The sequence below is a fragment of the Bidens hawaiensis genome, unplaced genomic scaffold (assembly GCF_021521415.1).
Source record: "Bidens hawaiensis isolate Kalapana, Puna unplaced genomic scaffold, B.hawaiensis_p1.1 tig00000905_1, whole genome shotgun sequence".
NCBI lineage: Eukaryota > Viridiplantae > Streptophyta > Magnoliopsida > Asterales > Asteraceae > Bidens > Bidens hawaiensis.
In genome coordinates this window covers 3592126-3608195 of record NW_027491053.1, presented here as the reverse complement: position 1 = coordinate 3608195, position 16070 = coordinate 3592126, and the positions used below count along the sequence as shown (strand labels likewise).

The 16070-nt window shown below is 31.9% G+C and overlaps 2 protein-coding genes across 4 annotated transcripts; one reads left to right on the top strand and one right to left on the bottom strand.

Moving 5' to 3' along the window:
* The first annotated feature begins 1346 nt into the window (after positions 1–1346).
* Positions 1347–6296, top strand: LOC143548035 (auxin response factor 9-like). 3 transcript variants are annotated; one of them, XM_077039313.1, is made up of 14 exons: positions 1347–1457; positions 1543–1638; positions 1717–1773; positions 1885–2037; positions 2120–2204; positions 2922–3012; positions 3076–3240; positions 3324–3437; positions 3521–3593; positions 3698–3851; positions 3948–4007; positions 4832–5124; positions 5211–5398; positions 5908–6296. In XM_077039313.1, the coding sequence occupies exons 1-14, from the start codon at positions 1347–1349 to the stop codon at positions 6047–6049; spliced, it is 1782 nt and encodes a 593-aa protein (XP_076895428.1). In that variant the 3' UTR covers positions 6050–6296. The 3 variants fall into 3 exon arrangements, with proteins under 3 accessions (XP_076895428.1, XP_076895420.1, XP_076895437.1); XM_077039305.1 differs by having other exon boundaries at positions 3948–4016; XM_077039322.1 differs by lacking the exon at positions 5908–6296 and having other exon boundaries at positions 3948–4016; positions 5188–5311.
* A 613-nt stretch (positions 6297–6909) lies between these two features.
* Positions 6910–9102, bottom strand: LOC143547513 (putative E3 ubiquitin-protein ligase RHA4A). The gene is made up of 3 exons (XM_077038919.1): positions 8834–9102; positions 8662–8744; positions 6910–7326 (listed from the first exon to the last, which is right to left on the bottom strand). The coding sequence occupies exons 1-3, from the start codon at positions 9083–9085 to the stop codon at positions 6981–6983; spliced, it is 681 nt and encodes a 226-aa protein (XP_076895034.1). The 5' UTR covers positions 9086–9102; the 3' UTR covers positions 6910–6980.
* Positions 9103–16070: the final 6968 nt, after the last annotated feature.

Genomic DNA, 16070 nt, shown 5'->3' with positions numbered 1-16070 from the left:
AACACACCCTCAAAATCTCATATTATATTAGTCAAATTACAATACGATTCTTTTAGATTTAAAAAAAAAATCTAATGTACGAAATAACAATGATGGCCAATTAAATCTTATCATCATAATAATTATGGTGAATATGAGTATACGTGTACATATTAACATCTAAAATGTGAACATGTGTGTTAACAAATAAACTACCAGCAAAAACTTTATTATACTTGAAGACATTTGCAATAATGTCATTCGGTATTCTTTTCCATGAATTTATCCAAATATGTTGAGGTCTGGATGAACTATCAGTCGTCAGGATTGTAATGAATAATATCCATAAAAAAACAGGAGCTTAGTTTTTTTTATTTGAATGAAAAACGAATCCTTCAAATGGAGTATGGACTACTGTTAAATTTACCTAATCGGAATGCACTCGTCTTTCGATCTAGGAAAAGGCCAACGCCCGTTAACACTTGCCCAAAGACATAACAGTGCGGTGGGAACCATGAGACGACCCGTTCATTTCAAAGATCTAACTAATGAACGCCACCTACTCATCTAATATCTTATAACCAGTGCCGCCGAAACTAAATAATAGAAACATGAATTAAATCTATCTGAATCACATAGAAATACGAAGTCTCTCTTTTGTTACGGTACCGACTCATAGGTTTGCTTAGCTGAATTTAAGAAATAAAACAAGTGGCATGGATGTAAATAATGGCGAAACAAGTGGGCGAAAGGAAAGGAAAGGAAAGGAAAGGAAAGGAAAGGAAAGGAAAGGAGGAGACTATGCCGGGCTTTTTCTGGCCAATCCTGTTGCCTTCTCATGTAACAGGAATTCAACTAACGCTCCCCGTTATCTTATATTATTATATATCTATAGAGAGAGAGAGAGAGAGAGAGAGTGGGTCTCCTTTAGAAATAAATCTAACGCATTACTCACCATCATTTTAAGCTAACGCCGTTTTCACCCTCTCCTTCCTTCCTTCCTGGATTGGATTCTAGTCTCACACAACTCTTTTACCTCCAACTACCATCATTTCATTTCGTTAGGGTTTCGATTCACCTGCTGTTTAAGTTTAACCTTAAGCTTCACGGCAGCTTTATCTTTTAGCAAAGAATTTGATGAATTTGGAGGTTTCATTTTGATTTTTCTCAAAGCTCAATGTTTAACTCATCATCTGAAGGTGAGATTTCTTTAATCTTTATGCTGGTTCTATTATTTATGCTTTAATTTTGACTGTTAAAAGTCAATTTGGATTCTAATTAGGGCTTGAATGAGTTTTGTATTGGATGTATGATTCTATTCATTTTGGAGGGTTTAATTATGTTATAATTTGTGGGTTTGGTTTGGTATGGAAGATCTGCTGTATAAGGAGTTATGGAGAGCATGTGCTGGCCCATTAGTGGATGTTCCAAGAGATGGCCAAAGAGTTTATTACTTTCCTCAAGGCCATATGGAGCAGGTTGCTTAATATTTTCCGTTTTTCTTTTACATTATTATCTTGCTATGCTGCCTGATTTTTTATTTTATTTATTTTGTGGTTATAGTTAGAGGAATCTAGAAATCAAGAATTGGATCAGAGTATTCCTCACTTCAACCTCAAATCCAAGATCCTGTGTCGTGTTGTTCATACACAGTTATTGGTAAATTTTTATCTTCTCAGTTTATTGGATTTATTTATAATTTAAGGTATGCTTATAAAAATTTGGTTAATATTGTAGGCTGAACAAGATACGGATGACGTTTATGCTCAAATAACTCTACATCCAGAAGAAGATGTAATAGATTGTTGTTGAAATTCTTAAAATTTGAGGGAAATTGATGTTTTTGTTGAAAAATCTTATGTTTATGCTTATTCTTCTTTTTTTTTTTATGGTGAAAAATTGTAGCAAAGTGATTCAATAAGTCCTGATAAAGGTGTTGCTGAGGCTCCAAGGCCAACGGTTCACTCTTTCTGTAAAGTTTTGACAGCATCGGATACGAGCACTCATGGTGGTTTTTCAGTGCTCAGAAAACATGCAAATGAATGTTTACCTGCACTGGTAATTTGGCTTTTTTTATTTAAATAATTAATAATTATTGCTTCTTATGCTCTAATTTTTCTTTGTTTTTTTTTTGGTTTAGGATATGAGTCAGTCTACTCCAACTCAGGAGCTTGTAGCTAAAGATCTTCATGGAATTGAGTGGCGATTTAAGCATATATTCAGAGGTCAACATGCTCTGGTGTTTCTTACATATGTTTTAGAGATAGCAAAATGGATGAGCCGTGAGGGTTGGGTCACGGGTCAAAAAAGTTATTATTTTTAAACTAATTGGTGCCAAATTTGATTACAGAAGTTATATTCTTTTGGTAATAGGAGACTTTGTGTTAAGCGTACACTTCGATGTCTATCGCCCTGTTTGACTCATTTGACCCATTCCGTTTTCAGCTATTGTAAATTATTTGACATATCCGTTAGAGATTAAACATAACCCAGATTGACCCATTCATAAGTAAATTGGTCAAAATTGCTACACATCTTTTGGCCTGTTTGACTCATTTGACCCGTTTCCTTTTCAGCTATTCCCTTTGGCCCGTTAGAGATAAAATATAAGCCGAATTTACTAATTCACAAGTAAATTGTTCAAAATGTCTATATATGCAGTATAAGAAACGGAAAAACTTCAATTTTCAACTTTTCTATTTTATAATCTTTTGAATGTTCTGTCTCTAGATTCACAAATATATAATTAGAATCCGGACAAATCGTTGAACCATGTAAATGATGTGTTAATTTCATTTATCATTACTTGTATCATGCTTAAACTTCGATCTTTTAAGAACTATATACCTATATGTGTGTGTGTGTGTGTGTCAGATATCAGTTATAGATGCTAAATTAGATACTTATTTTCATGAAAAGTAACATTATTTTTCATATTCCAGGTCAACCTCGAAGGCATTTGCTAACAACAGGATGGAGTACTTTTGTTGCATCTAAAAGATTAGTAGCTGGAGACTCGTTTGTATTCCTTAGGTATTTGCTTTCAATGTTTTAATTATTTTTATACACATGCTTATAAAATTATGTGTTTATTAGGGGGGAAAATGGTGAATTACGTGTGGGAGTAAGACGTGTTGCTCAGCAACATAGTTCAATGCCCTCTTCTGTTATTTCAAACCGAAGCATGCGACTCGGAGTGCTTGCAACAGCGTCACATGCCGTTAATACCAAAACCCGTTTTCTTGTTTATTACAAGCCAAGGTATGCTACTGGATATTTTCATCCCATATTATCACATTATATGTTAAAAAGTTGGGTAAAATCTGATACGTTGTTATTTACAGGACAAGTCAGTTTATCATAGGCTTGAACAAGTATCTTGAATCTTTAAACAATGGATTTACAGTTGGTATGAAATTTAGTATGCGGTTCGAGGGTGAGGATTCTCCAGAAAGAAGGTAGATAACATTTATATTTTGTTGGTATTTAAGTTCATATAAACAGAGATGACTTTCCTTAAATGTTGTTTTAATTGGTTAAGGTTTACGGGTACGATAGTTGGAATTGAAGACCCGCCTTGCCAGTGGGAGGGTTCTAAATGGCGCTCACTCAAGGTAAATATCTGGCATTATCTTTTAATATTTTATTAAATTCATTGCTAAATGGGTCACGAAGAAATAAAGGAAAACTAATATTTTCTTGTAAATTCTATTTCTAGGTTCATTGGGATGAATCAACATCAATAGTGAGACCAGAAAGGGTGTCACCATGGGAGATTGAGATTTATACGACTTCCGTACCGACAAGCTTGGCTCAACCCGCGGTACCCAAAAATAAAAGGCACCGACCTCTAGTCAACACTCCTAATCTTGGTTAGTCAAAATAATAATAACAGTACTAATAATTTTATGTTTGTTTTATCCATATTAACCTTGGTCATTTTGTACTTTTGATGCTTAATGTTCTAGAACCTGCATGTTCGACTGTATCTGCTGTTTGGAATCCTTCACATGAGCAAACAGAAAATGGTAACAATGGCAAATAAACTACTAAAATCATTTTTGGCTGATTAACTGGTCAACAGCGGTCAACTTTTTTAAAGACAATTTAAATTTCGAAGATAGTTAATTTGGTAAAGATGATTAAATCGAGTTAGGATGTTTCATACATTTGATTATTGAATACAACTTCGAATGGTTTTTAACCCAATTGACCGTTCGAATGGATTAATTCAAGAAAGTTGCTTAAAATTCAACACCTCTTATCATCATCTATGGTAAGGTTCTGAGTTTTTGTCGCAACACAAACTTAACAAAAAAATTTGTGGGTGTGGGTTCTGGACTTCTGTCTAAACGGGCTCGGGTCGAGCCCGTGAACAAATTTAGCTAACGGGTCGTGATCGTGTCTGCCTGGCGGGTTTGTCGGTTGACCTGTTTAACCCGGTTGTTTATTTATTTATTTATTTTAAATGTCTATATGTAATAACTTAAAACTAGTTGGGTGTTTTTATGCGAAAATATAGAAGTTAAAGAACTAATTGGCATATTTAAACATAATTGCTTAATAAACATTAAAAAAAGAAAAATTATTCCCAGCAAAATCCCACCCACAGCTTAAAGAGCATAAAAAATAATATGTAAATTTAGAATTTAAAATATTAATATGAAAAAAAGAGAATTAAAAAAATTTATTTTTCGGGTTACATGGGACGTGTTCATGTCAATCCCTGAATACTCGTGTCGTGTTTAGTCCACGCGATTTCGGGTTTGTGTCAGGTCAACCTGCCAACCCGCAAGCACAACTTGTTTAGCAGCCCTAATATATGATGAAATCTGTGTGCATAATTTTGCAGGTGAAACAGAAGATAAGAAAGGTCTCTCGGGTTGGTACACATCAAATTCAAATTTCACGCCTCAAGAATCCACAAAACTGACCAAAGATTCAACTAAAAGCCCGGTTGAATTGAAAAAGTCAGAAAATGTTTCAATTTGTAGATTATTTGGATTTGACTTAAAAACCGCCCCAAAAAAAGACATTGTACCCGAGGTTGACCAGCCTGTTTCAAACCTGAAATCTGATATCTTATCGAAGGAACATAAACTTGGTCAAAGCAAACAAACTACTTTGACCCGGACGCGTACTAAGGTAGAAAACATTTTGCTCATTTAATGTTTATTTTGAGTGATGTAAGGAAAATGTTAACATGAGGTGTAAATGTATAATAACTGTAGGTTCAAATGCAAGGAGTGGCGGTGGGCCGTGCAGTGGATTTAACGGTGTTTAATGGGTATGATGAGCTCATAGATGAACTTGAAGATATGTTTGAGATTAAGGGGAAGCTTCGCCCTCGAACGCAATTGGAAATTGTGTTTACTGATGATGAAGGAGATACGATGCTCGTTGGTGATGATCCGTGGCCGTAAGTAAACTTATACCAATCGCATTCGTTATTTTTTTCATCGGTTTTCCACATTATCATTTTAGCATAGTTGACAAAATGAGTGGTCGGATCCACACGAACCTGAGAGCTCGTGGCTTGCTCAAAAATTGGCTCGTTTGTAAACGAGCTGAGCAGGGCTCGGCTTGTTCGCTAGGCTCATTTAGCTGGCTCATTAAAAGTAAAAGAGCCCGAGCCCAACCTGGCTCAGATTGTTTAGAGCCCCAAAATGAGTGCATTTTTGGTATGGGTTGGATTGAGTTGGGTTGACCTGAAAGGCTGAAACACTTTCCGAGTTTCTGTCCAGAGTTTTAAGCATTTTCGCTAATAGCTTGTCAACTATGAATGTTATAACTATTATTTCAGTAGTGGCCTATTTTTTAAATGAGGTTTTCAACCCATTTGACCCGTTTCCTTATAAGTTAATTTTATTTACTTTCACATGATCGTCCCATTATAGATTCATAATCCAAATCAACCCACTCCTGCAGAGAATTCTGTAGAATGGTGAAACGAATTTTAATCTGCTCGAGTCAAGACGTGAAGAAAATGAATACAGGAAGCAAGCTGCAACTTTCTTCCTCCAATGACAATGAAGCCTCTGGATTTAGCTTGGAAGCTGCTGAAACTTAACAAGCTTTGCGGTTTCTTATATAATATCCCCTGTTTTTTTTTGGTTTCTGGGCTGTGCTTTTTTCTTCTTTTTATGAAGTTGGTGTTTGAAGTTAAAAGAAAGGGGAATAAGAGCGTAAGCTTTATGGTATTGAAGTTGTGGGAATGGAAACATGTAGCATCAGGATATGTGTGTAGTAGTTTAATGTTTGATGTTGTATGTGGGAGATATTATGTTATATATATGTTTGCATGTTGCCATGACTGATGTACACTATCTTTTGAACAGGTTATTGATAGATGTTTTAAGGAATAATTATAGGTTATAAAATGGATGGGTTGGCAGTAAGTAAAAAACGTGATCGGGTCAAAGCGAGTTGTATATTGTTAGGGATCAAATAGGTACGATCATAATATTAATCGGTTTAGCAGTTGTGACAATAACGGTCATAAGCATAACCGAGTTAGTGTTAGTCATTGAGCCCTATATGTACAAACCATGTGTCCATATCATTTACGACCAAAATCTTATTATGGAATAAAACAATTTACAAGGTTTTATATATCTTGAAAGAATATAGGCATTTTAATGATTTATTTACCAATTTTTTCAATCATGAGATGTCTTTTCGAAAACCTCAAGAAACCCGCAATACCCTTTACAAACTTAGAATTCAGTACCTTCGAATTTAATCCATTTTTATGACCCATTAGCAATAAAATATAACCTAAAATGACTCCTTTATGACATGTGGTGTAAAAATTCTTTGCGTATCGTAAAGTAGTCATTTTATACTTGTACAACATCAAGTAGTGTTGCCAAAAAGAGGACTCCCATTATCATAAATCGTTTTGTTCAACTTGGATTATTCTTGGTACAACATCAATGCATGCATTCATCTAGTCTGAAAAGACCATCCTACCCTCCTAGCAAAATTCCTTTCAAGGAAACTCAAGATTCACGGATTTGAACATTGACAACAAACTCTTCATTTGAATGAGACATCTTATTGTCCATGCTTGAACTAGATGACCCTTCAAGTTTGACCACACTATGTTCTAAAGGAGCCACTCCTTGTGAGTTAGAATCCACATTGATCGCAGTGGCTAGTTCAGGGATCGCTGGCGGCTCGTGACGGCGGCCTTTAGATGTGTTGATGACCGAGCATCTGCAGAGAGGACATGTGGTGTTTGAACCTAGCCAGTTTCGTATGCAATCGCCATGAAACATGTGTTGGCATGATGGTATTTGATGTAGCTTTTCGTTTATCTCAAATTCTCCCAAACAAACACAACACCTTCAGATTGAATTTTCAAGAAATTCCTATTAGATTTTCTGACTAGTTTCTTAAAGTTTTGTAGATACAAATTAATGGGAGAAAAAATCTATGCATTATTTGACTGTTTTAGCAAATGGTATTTCACTTCTTTTTCTTCAAACTATCATTGTTGTGGAAAAGCATTGCAATGTGTTATTTTGGTTAAGTTATTACTACTTACAACATTTTCAATTATTAAATTTTCTTTCTTTCTTTCTTTCTTTTATATATATATATAGGGGAGATTTCAATTAAGAACCCCTTTGTGTTTTAAGAACTCGAAAGAACTCAGTGTAACGATTTTTTTTTCGATTTTTTTTTACACATGCGTAATATATGTAAGTTACATACACGTAAAAAAATTACAGAATTTTTTACGCACCGAGTCGACTTTTTACATATGTGTAACGGACGTAAAAGTTAGTGTAACAACTTATACATTTATTCTCTCTCGTACTTTGACTTTTTTGCCAGATTTAATCTCAACCACATATTTCAATCCATTTAATTAAACGTGTGGCCTAGAATTGAGTTCTTAAGTTCTTAAAACTCAACATGGTTCTCAAAATATCCCTCCCCGATATATATATATATATATATATATATATATATATATATATATATATATATATATATATCGGGGAGGGATATTTTGAGAACCATGTTGAGTTTTAAGAACTTAAGAACTCAATTCTAGGCCACACATTTAATTATATATAGGGGAGATTTCAAATGAGAACCTCTTTGAGTTTTAAGAACTCGAAAGAACTCAGTGTAACGATTTTTTTTTCGAATTTTTTTTACACATGCGTAATATATGTAGGTTACATACACGTAAAAAAATTACATAATTTTTTACGCACCGAGTCGACTTTTTACAAATGTGTAACGGACGTAAAAGTTAGTGTAACCACTTATATCTTTATTCTCTCTCCTATTTTGACTTTTTTGCTAGATTTAATCTCAACCACATATTCCAATCCATTTAATTAAATGTGTGGTCTAGAATGGAGTTCTTAAGTTCTTACAACTTAACATGGTTCTCAAAAAATCTTTCCCATATATATATATATTCTTTTTGGCTAACGATACATCCTCCAAATTTTCATCATATCCCCTTCCTGAAACATAAAATATAAGGGAAATTTGTTTTGTCTTTTTAGTATAAAAAACGGAAATATGATTGGTATGACAAGTTGAATGGGAATTGCAACTAGTAAAAAGAATGAGGGGTGTGGTACGTTTAGCAAAACCATAAAAATTTAAGTAAAAGATTCAAGAAACTGGCACACTTTTGAGTAGGTGTATGCTTACATTAAATCCTTTGCGTATAAATCTTGATCAAAGGCGATCACAGTAAGCTTATCTTCAAGGTTTACCTTTGATCCTGTTTCGCTCTACAAGAAAATATGAATAAAAATTATATTTGAGAGAGAGAGAGAGAGAGAGAGAGAGAGAGAGAGAGAGGTGTTTAGTTTATACTTACAACTTGATAGAGAGTTGAAGAATCTTGAGTCCTTGAGGCTCTTGGATGGATTACAGATGAAGATAAATAAGAAGAATTGTTTCTGCTAAAAGTCCTCTTGAGGTAGAACAAGTAAAACAAGAGAAATAGTATTATGGAAAAGAGAATTGGGATGGAAAATATTAATGCTTGGTATAATTTCATTTGAAGTGCTTGAGAATATAAGTGAGAGTTAACAACACTACTTGTACTTGAAGATTCAAGGTACCCCATTGTCTTTGTAACAACTTTGCTTCTAGCAACCAAAACCAAAATGTATATGACAAGAATTCAAACAAAGACCCTTCTTTGGTTTTTATTTTAAGACACTTAATTTCGCTCACCTACTCGGGGGGTTTATATAAGAAGCGCGAAAAGACACTTGCATGTGTTTTGTACACGAAACTTAAAGAAACCTTAGTGGATTGGTGTTATATGGCTCGTGTTTCAAACCATCAAACTAGCTCCATGTTTATCCTGGAATAGCAAAAAGGCACTTGGTTGTTTTTTAGACATGTAACTTAAAGGAAACCGTAGTGGATGTCAAGTTTCTTGAGGACATATGAGTCTACAAATGAAGATGTATGGAACAGTGGAAGTTGGAATCTTCTGAGAGAAACAGGTAGTATAGTGCTTTTAATTAGTAAGCAACTATATTGGTATGTCAAGAGTTCAGAGACACTTTGGTTTTATATATAAGAGAAGATAATCCAAAAAAAAAAAAAGGAAAGAAAGACAAAATCCTATTGCATTTTCTTAGTTGAGTGGGTAACCAAGGGATGGGGTATAGGATTCAGGTATAAGTGGATGGTGTTTGATTGGGACTTTATGGGTTATGAGTTAGGTGTGAAAAGGACAAGGGAAAATGAAAGCAAAGGTGTGGAATATATATGATCAGTATAAGAAATGGCTTTTGAGATGAAAAGTATAAGAAATGGCTTTTGAGATGAAAAAGGAATTCATCAAATTTGAAATGTTGATTACTCCCTCCCATGGCAAGCTCGTATAAGATGGACCCCTCCAATGCTAGCACAAGATTATATACACACAGGTACATAGGTGTAATTGAGGAAGGTTAGCGTACAATATAAAAAAATTATAAGCATACAAAGTGGTCATGGACTGATGATCACACTTCATCGCACCTCCGTAAACAGTACGAAAAATAATAGCATGATCTAAAACATGGCAAGGTATATGTGGTAAGAAAAAGAAAACCAAAGGTAATCGCACATTTCATAAAATTATGTTGAATGGTGATTATAGAAATAGTAGTAATTTGAGAATTCGTAATCGTAACGTTTCATTATCGCACATCATAAAAAATGGTGTATCGTAATCGTACAATAGTAAAATTGTTATTTAGTATTTATTTAGTATCCCAAACAAAGTCTCGATTGCTGTTAGGGCTCGGATTTTCGGTATTCTTAACAAGCAATATTCATTGAAAAGACTTGAATAATATTCATTTATACCGATTGAAACAATTATTATCAAAAATTTGATCTTTTAGGGTGGAAGAAGCCAAGACCTCTAAGACCATCAAGCCTTGACTATTTGCTTGATCTAAGTTCAAGAAGCAATGCCATTCGATCATTGTCTCCTCGACAAGACTATTTCTTTTCTTCATGGGAGACAAGACCATTTCTTCACGTATGTGTTTATGTTTATCATGTTTATCCACTTGCATATACATCATTGGAAATTGTAAATTTGTATAGATGAAAGAACTGAATATTAAATCTGTTTCCAGGTTAGCAAGGTCATGAATTGATAAGATTGGGTTCTTGCCTGATGATTTTCAAGAGCTTGTACATTATTTGTCATATGTGTAACTTTGTATCATCTAAATTTTATAATATTTATATTAATATTAAATTTAGGAATTAATGTATTTTGTTTTGTCCAATTTTAATGTCCTTTACTTAATTTTTAATTATACAAGTACTAGAGAAGTATAAATAATACTATGCATATTTTGCTACCATTTCTCTTTGTATCAGAATCATACTTCACCGTTTTGTGTTTTTTTTTGCTACCATTTCTCTTTAATGAGCTGTGATCCCACCAAAGAATTGTAGGTTTTAATAGTTTCTAAAATTATCATTTGAATTTATTGTAGGTTCTTATGAAGTTTTTCATCATTGGCGTCATTAATATTCCAAATATATTAAAGAGGACATTTTGCCCTTAACTTTCGTAAAATTTTCAACTATCACAATGTTTGACCATAACAAACTTTTAGTTCACATGTTTACTAATCGAATTTAACCCACAATTTTCAAACTTATTTTATTTTCCCTTTTATATGATGATTAGTATAGTAGCAATTTTTTTCTCATGCCATTAAGTCTGCATTTCAATGGTTTGTATATATATAAAATTTCTCATTCATAACCATTTGTACCTGTCTTTTCTAAACCTTGTATTTCTACATAAAACAAGGTAAATAATTATTTTTATAATAAAGTTCTAGATTTATACTTTATACTTTACTTTTGTGTTTCCTTCAGAAATTGATGTTTGTAGGGTTATATAATTTCAGAATGAAACATGTATATTTTCTACATCTTTCATATACATGTATTTAAAGACTAGTTTGAGTCCCGTGTATTACACGGGTAATTGATGAAAATTTTAAATTTTAACCATTAAGTGAAATACAGTCAATAAAGTGATCATATATTGTTAATACAATTATAATTAATATTAAAATTACAGAATTTACATAATTAAGATTACACAAATATGTTATAAATAAGTAAAACCTTTTTTGTACACTACATTTGTGATTGTATTGGTCGATATACACTGTTTATCAAAAATCAAAATCTTTAGTTTATGTCTGCTTGTAACCCTTGATAAGGTAACATATAGGTCTGATTATAACTCTTCTGTGTGACAATAAGGCTCTTCAAGTACATACCAACCCTAGATAAATGATAATGTATCCATGAAACTAACAAAAAAAAAATATTCATGCACATAAAATATCATACCTTTTAATCAATTAATATGATGCTATTTGAGATCATCTGCTCATGTTTATAAAGAAAACATGAATATCCCGAAAACCAGATTACCTAAACGTCGTTGACATAATCATCCTTAGAATCTTTAGAGCATGTTTTAGATTGAGTTTGATATATGCTTATTGACTTTTTTAAAAATGCATTTTGAAAAACCAAGATTTTGGGCTTTTAGAAAACTGTTTTTTAACCTTTTAAAAATCTAAAATAAAAAGGATTTTTGTGATTGCCAAATACATTTTAACTTGTTGGCTTTTTGAAAATACCAATAAGCCAATAAGTTGTTTTCAAACTCAATCTCAATCTCAAACATACTCTTATAATTTATGATAAATTTGTTGGCATTAATATTCTGTGTATGACAAATTTTTAATTGATTTTATATTTTATAATTAACAATTGTACAATCAAGCAACATATAAAACCGAAAAACTATAACAAAATGATTTCTTTCATTTCATATGAAATGTAATTGTCAGAAAAATGACAAAAGCATACTAACCTTAAAGTCATGTTCAAATAATAGTGAGTAAGCATAATATTAGAAAATTTAAAGTTGCATAAAGTGAAGGTAGTTATTCTTATTTACAGTAGCTGAAAGTATTAAATTAGAAATGCTTAAATTTTAATACTAATCCCGTGTTATTAGTTAATATTACGAGAAGTTATTGGAATATTTAATTAATCGATATATATATATATATATATATATATTAACAACTTATAGAGAACAAAAAAGAAGCAAAGATTTTGGATTTTATGGAAGCATAGTAAATGACTTTTAACTGGATTAACTATTTTTTTTAGTTAATGTGAAATGGAATATTTCTTGAAATGTAATGAGGAGCATGATTAAGTTACAAATAATTAAAAATAAAAATTTCTATTAAGTTACATTATAATAAGTGTAAATCTTAATGAATTTTTATAACATATTTTAATAATAAATGTTATGACTGTAATTTTTTTTAAATTCTATATATATAGCTTTATTATTTTGAATATAAACCATAATAAACACTTTAATTATGTACTAACCAACATGTAACACTAACATAAACCCAATTCGTTGTATTTGTATAAAAATAAAATTAATAAGTTAATATAATATTAAAATTATGTAAATAACTAATGAAAACAATATTCCAGGTTTTAATATCCTAAATGATCTTGAAAAGTGAAAATAGTGGAGTGTGTTTGTATCAGATTTTTTGGTTTAAAATTTTATAAGCTTTTAACTAAGCAATTTGTTCTATAAGACATATTAAATTAACTATATTTAAATGTATAAAAAAGTATAAATCAAGTCATAAAGTATATGTTTATGAAGCATTTTGTTTCGAGTTATGCAAGAAAATATTGAAAACTAAATATTGATCTTTTTTTTGCTAAAACATTTTATACTATACAAAAAAGTCATATAAATAAAGGATTAATTTCATATGTACCCTTACAAAATGACAGATAGTTTATATAGTAAATCGTTATATATATGGATTATAATTATAATATTCAACTTCAATGATTTAGGGTATGTTTGGCAAAACTAGCTGGTGGCTGTTAGCTGGAAGCTGGTAGCTGTTAGATGTAGCTTTTTAGATATATTTAGGTGTTTGGCAGAGTAGCTGGAGCTTTTTAGATATATTTAGGTATTTAGCGGTGCGGCGGAGAGCGAGTGCAACTTGACATCAACCGCATAATTAGCGTCGGTACGTGATTCACTTGATATTAGTGCACGCATAACCCGAATGCAGACGTGTACTTTGTGCAAAGACAGTAAGCGTATAATCGATGGCGAAAATCAAGAAACAAAGCTAAAACATATAGTAATTTCAAATAGATAATTTTTAAACCAACCTCTTTTGATCTAAAACCCTTTCCGACCCAACACCGTTTTAATCTGAAACATGTTCTGACCTGGCCCCTTTCAACTCAAAACCATACCGACACGAACCGAGCTAAGTTAACCCTTTTTTATCGACTCCTTTCGACCCTAATTTGGTCTTACACATGACCTTGGCTCGTCTGACTCGATTTGTTGCCAATCATAACCGGTAAAGAAGTATAGCAATATCATACTCAAATTAAAGAAAATAAAATGCTCTTTTTTATGATGTAATTTGTTTAAAAAAATATTAACGTGTGAAAAAAGTTATGGACTTTTAAGGAGTCATAGGCGTAGTTAGTTTTGAATGAGGGTAAAATATGTAAATATTATATAAATTTACAAAAGTTGATGAAAGTTCAAGTACCAAACTTGTAAATTCAAATGTAAAAGCTTGTAGCTTGTTACGAAACGCTAGTAGTATTAGCGTTTAAAAAAGGAGTTTTTTCTCATGACCTAAAAGCTTCAAGCTCCTTCAACCAAACAAGGCTTTTAATTGAGCATGAGCTTTTCATTAAAAGCTTGAAGCTTGAAGCCCCTAAAAGCTCCTAAAAACTCCTTGCCAAACATACCCTTAATGCTAAACACCAAGATATATATATATATATATATATATATATATATATATATATATATATAATAGATATTTTTCATGTTTGCAGTATTTATGCAAAATGTTTGAAGAAAATTAAGAAAATAAACTTTTGTTTGAGTTCAAATGCATATGAGAAAATTATTAAATCCAAATTTGAAACAACTCTTATACAAAAAAAATTATGCACTGTTGCTCGAATCCTAGTTTAAAAAAAATTTGTAGTTTACCATACAAATCCAAATTCTTCGACATTGATGCATCTTTATTTTCCTTATTTGCAATTACCAGTGACTTTAAAATTTTATTCTAACAGAAATGCAACTTCAATTTTTATATTTCCTTATTTTCTTATTTCATCATTAACGTTAATAAATGAATATTTTAGGATTTACATTTAATAAAAAATAATGAATTCATTTATTGAAATTGCTTATAAGATCTATCTACTCTAATAAAAGACTGCCACTTTTGCCACTTGTCAATCTTATAGCTCTGCTCATATTTTTTTCAACCAATTTTAATATATGATCCTTATCTTTTAAGCCATATATTAAAATATATGGTCCTTATCTTCCATATATTAAAATTGATTGAAAAAAAATATGAGGAGAGCTATGAGATTGACAAGTGGCAAAAGTGGTAGTCTTTTATTAGAGTAGTTAGATAACACAAGTAAATTATCCTCTTTTTTATTATTATTAATAAATATGACATTTGTATATTTTTCCACCCGTGTGTAACACGGGTCCAATATCCTAGTATGATCACTATAAGAAATGGATTTTGAAATGAAAAAGGAATTCATCAAATTTGAAATGTTGATTATTCCCACCCATGGCAAGCTCGTATAAGATGGACCCCTCCAATGCTAGCACAAGGTTATATACACACATGTACATAGGTGTAATTGAGGAAGGTTAGCGTACAATATAAAAAAATTATAAGCATACAAAGTGGTCATGGATTGATGATCACACTTCATCGCACCTCCGTAAACAGTATGAAAAATAATAGCATGATATAAAACATTGCAAGGTATATGTGGTAAGAAAAAGAAAACCAAAGGTAATCGCACATTTCATAAAATTATGTTGAATGGTGATTATAGAAATAGTAGTAATTTGAGAATTCGTAATCGTAACGTTTCATTATCGCGCATCATAAAAAATGGTGTATCGTAATCGTACAATAGTAAATTTGTTATTTAGTATCCTAAACAAAGTCTCGATTGCTGTTAGGGCTCGGTTTTTCGGTATTCTTAGCAAGCAGTATGTTCAGGATGATTCCAAGATACGATATCCTCCAAAGTAACAAGTATCCTAAATGTATTGTTTAATAAACAATTTGTTCGCTATTTTCCTTGCTTACCAGATCAAGAGATGTGACCACGATTGCCAAAAGATTCGGAATTGCAGCTGACTTACTTCAAATAAAACGTGATTAAAAAGGAAACGTGGCTAATTGGAAAGAATCAATTATCTCCGGAAAAATAGGAACGACTAATTAGATTTAGTTGGTCATTTTCTAATTTAGAGGAATTCTTGTTAGTTACTCTTTTGTATAAATAGAGCCATACTTGGATCATATCACACACTTTTTTACACTCTTAGCACACGAGACTTACTAGTACTCGCATTCTGTAGCACGATCCAGTTTGAGCTCCACCACTTGTAACTGATTTTCGTTATTAATAAACTGGTGGTGATAGTT

Bases quoted from the DNA above. Each gene is read 5' to 3' on its own strand.
- LOC143547513 (XM_077038919.1), bottom strand. From the start codon at position 9,085: ATGGGGTACCTTGAATCTTCAAGTACAAGTAGTGTTGTTAACTCTCAC. The intron at 8,745-8,833 runs GTAAGTATAAAC...ATTTTCTTGTAG, and splicing joins CTTCAACTCTCTATCAAGTT to AGCGAAACAGGATCAAAGGT. The intron at 7,327-8,661 runs GTAAGCATACAC...TTCAATCTGAAG, and splicing joins TTATACGCAAAGGATTTAAT to GTGTTGTGTTTGTTTGGGAG.
- LOC143548035 (XM_077039305.1), top strand. From the start codon at position 1,347: ATGGAAGATCTGCTGTATAAGGAGTTATGGAGAGCATGTGCTGGCCCA. The intron at 5,125-5,210 runs GTAGAAAACATT...TAATAACTGTAG, and splicing joins TGACCCGGACGCGTACTAAG to GTTCAAATGCAAGGAGTGGC. The intron at 5,399-5,907 runs GTAAGTAAACTT...CCACTCCTGCAG, and splicing joins GTTGGTGATGATCCGTGGCC to AGAATTCTGTAGAATGGTGA.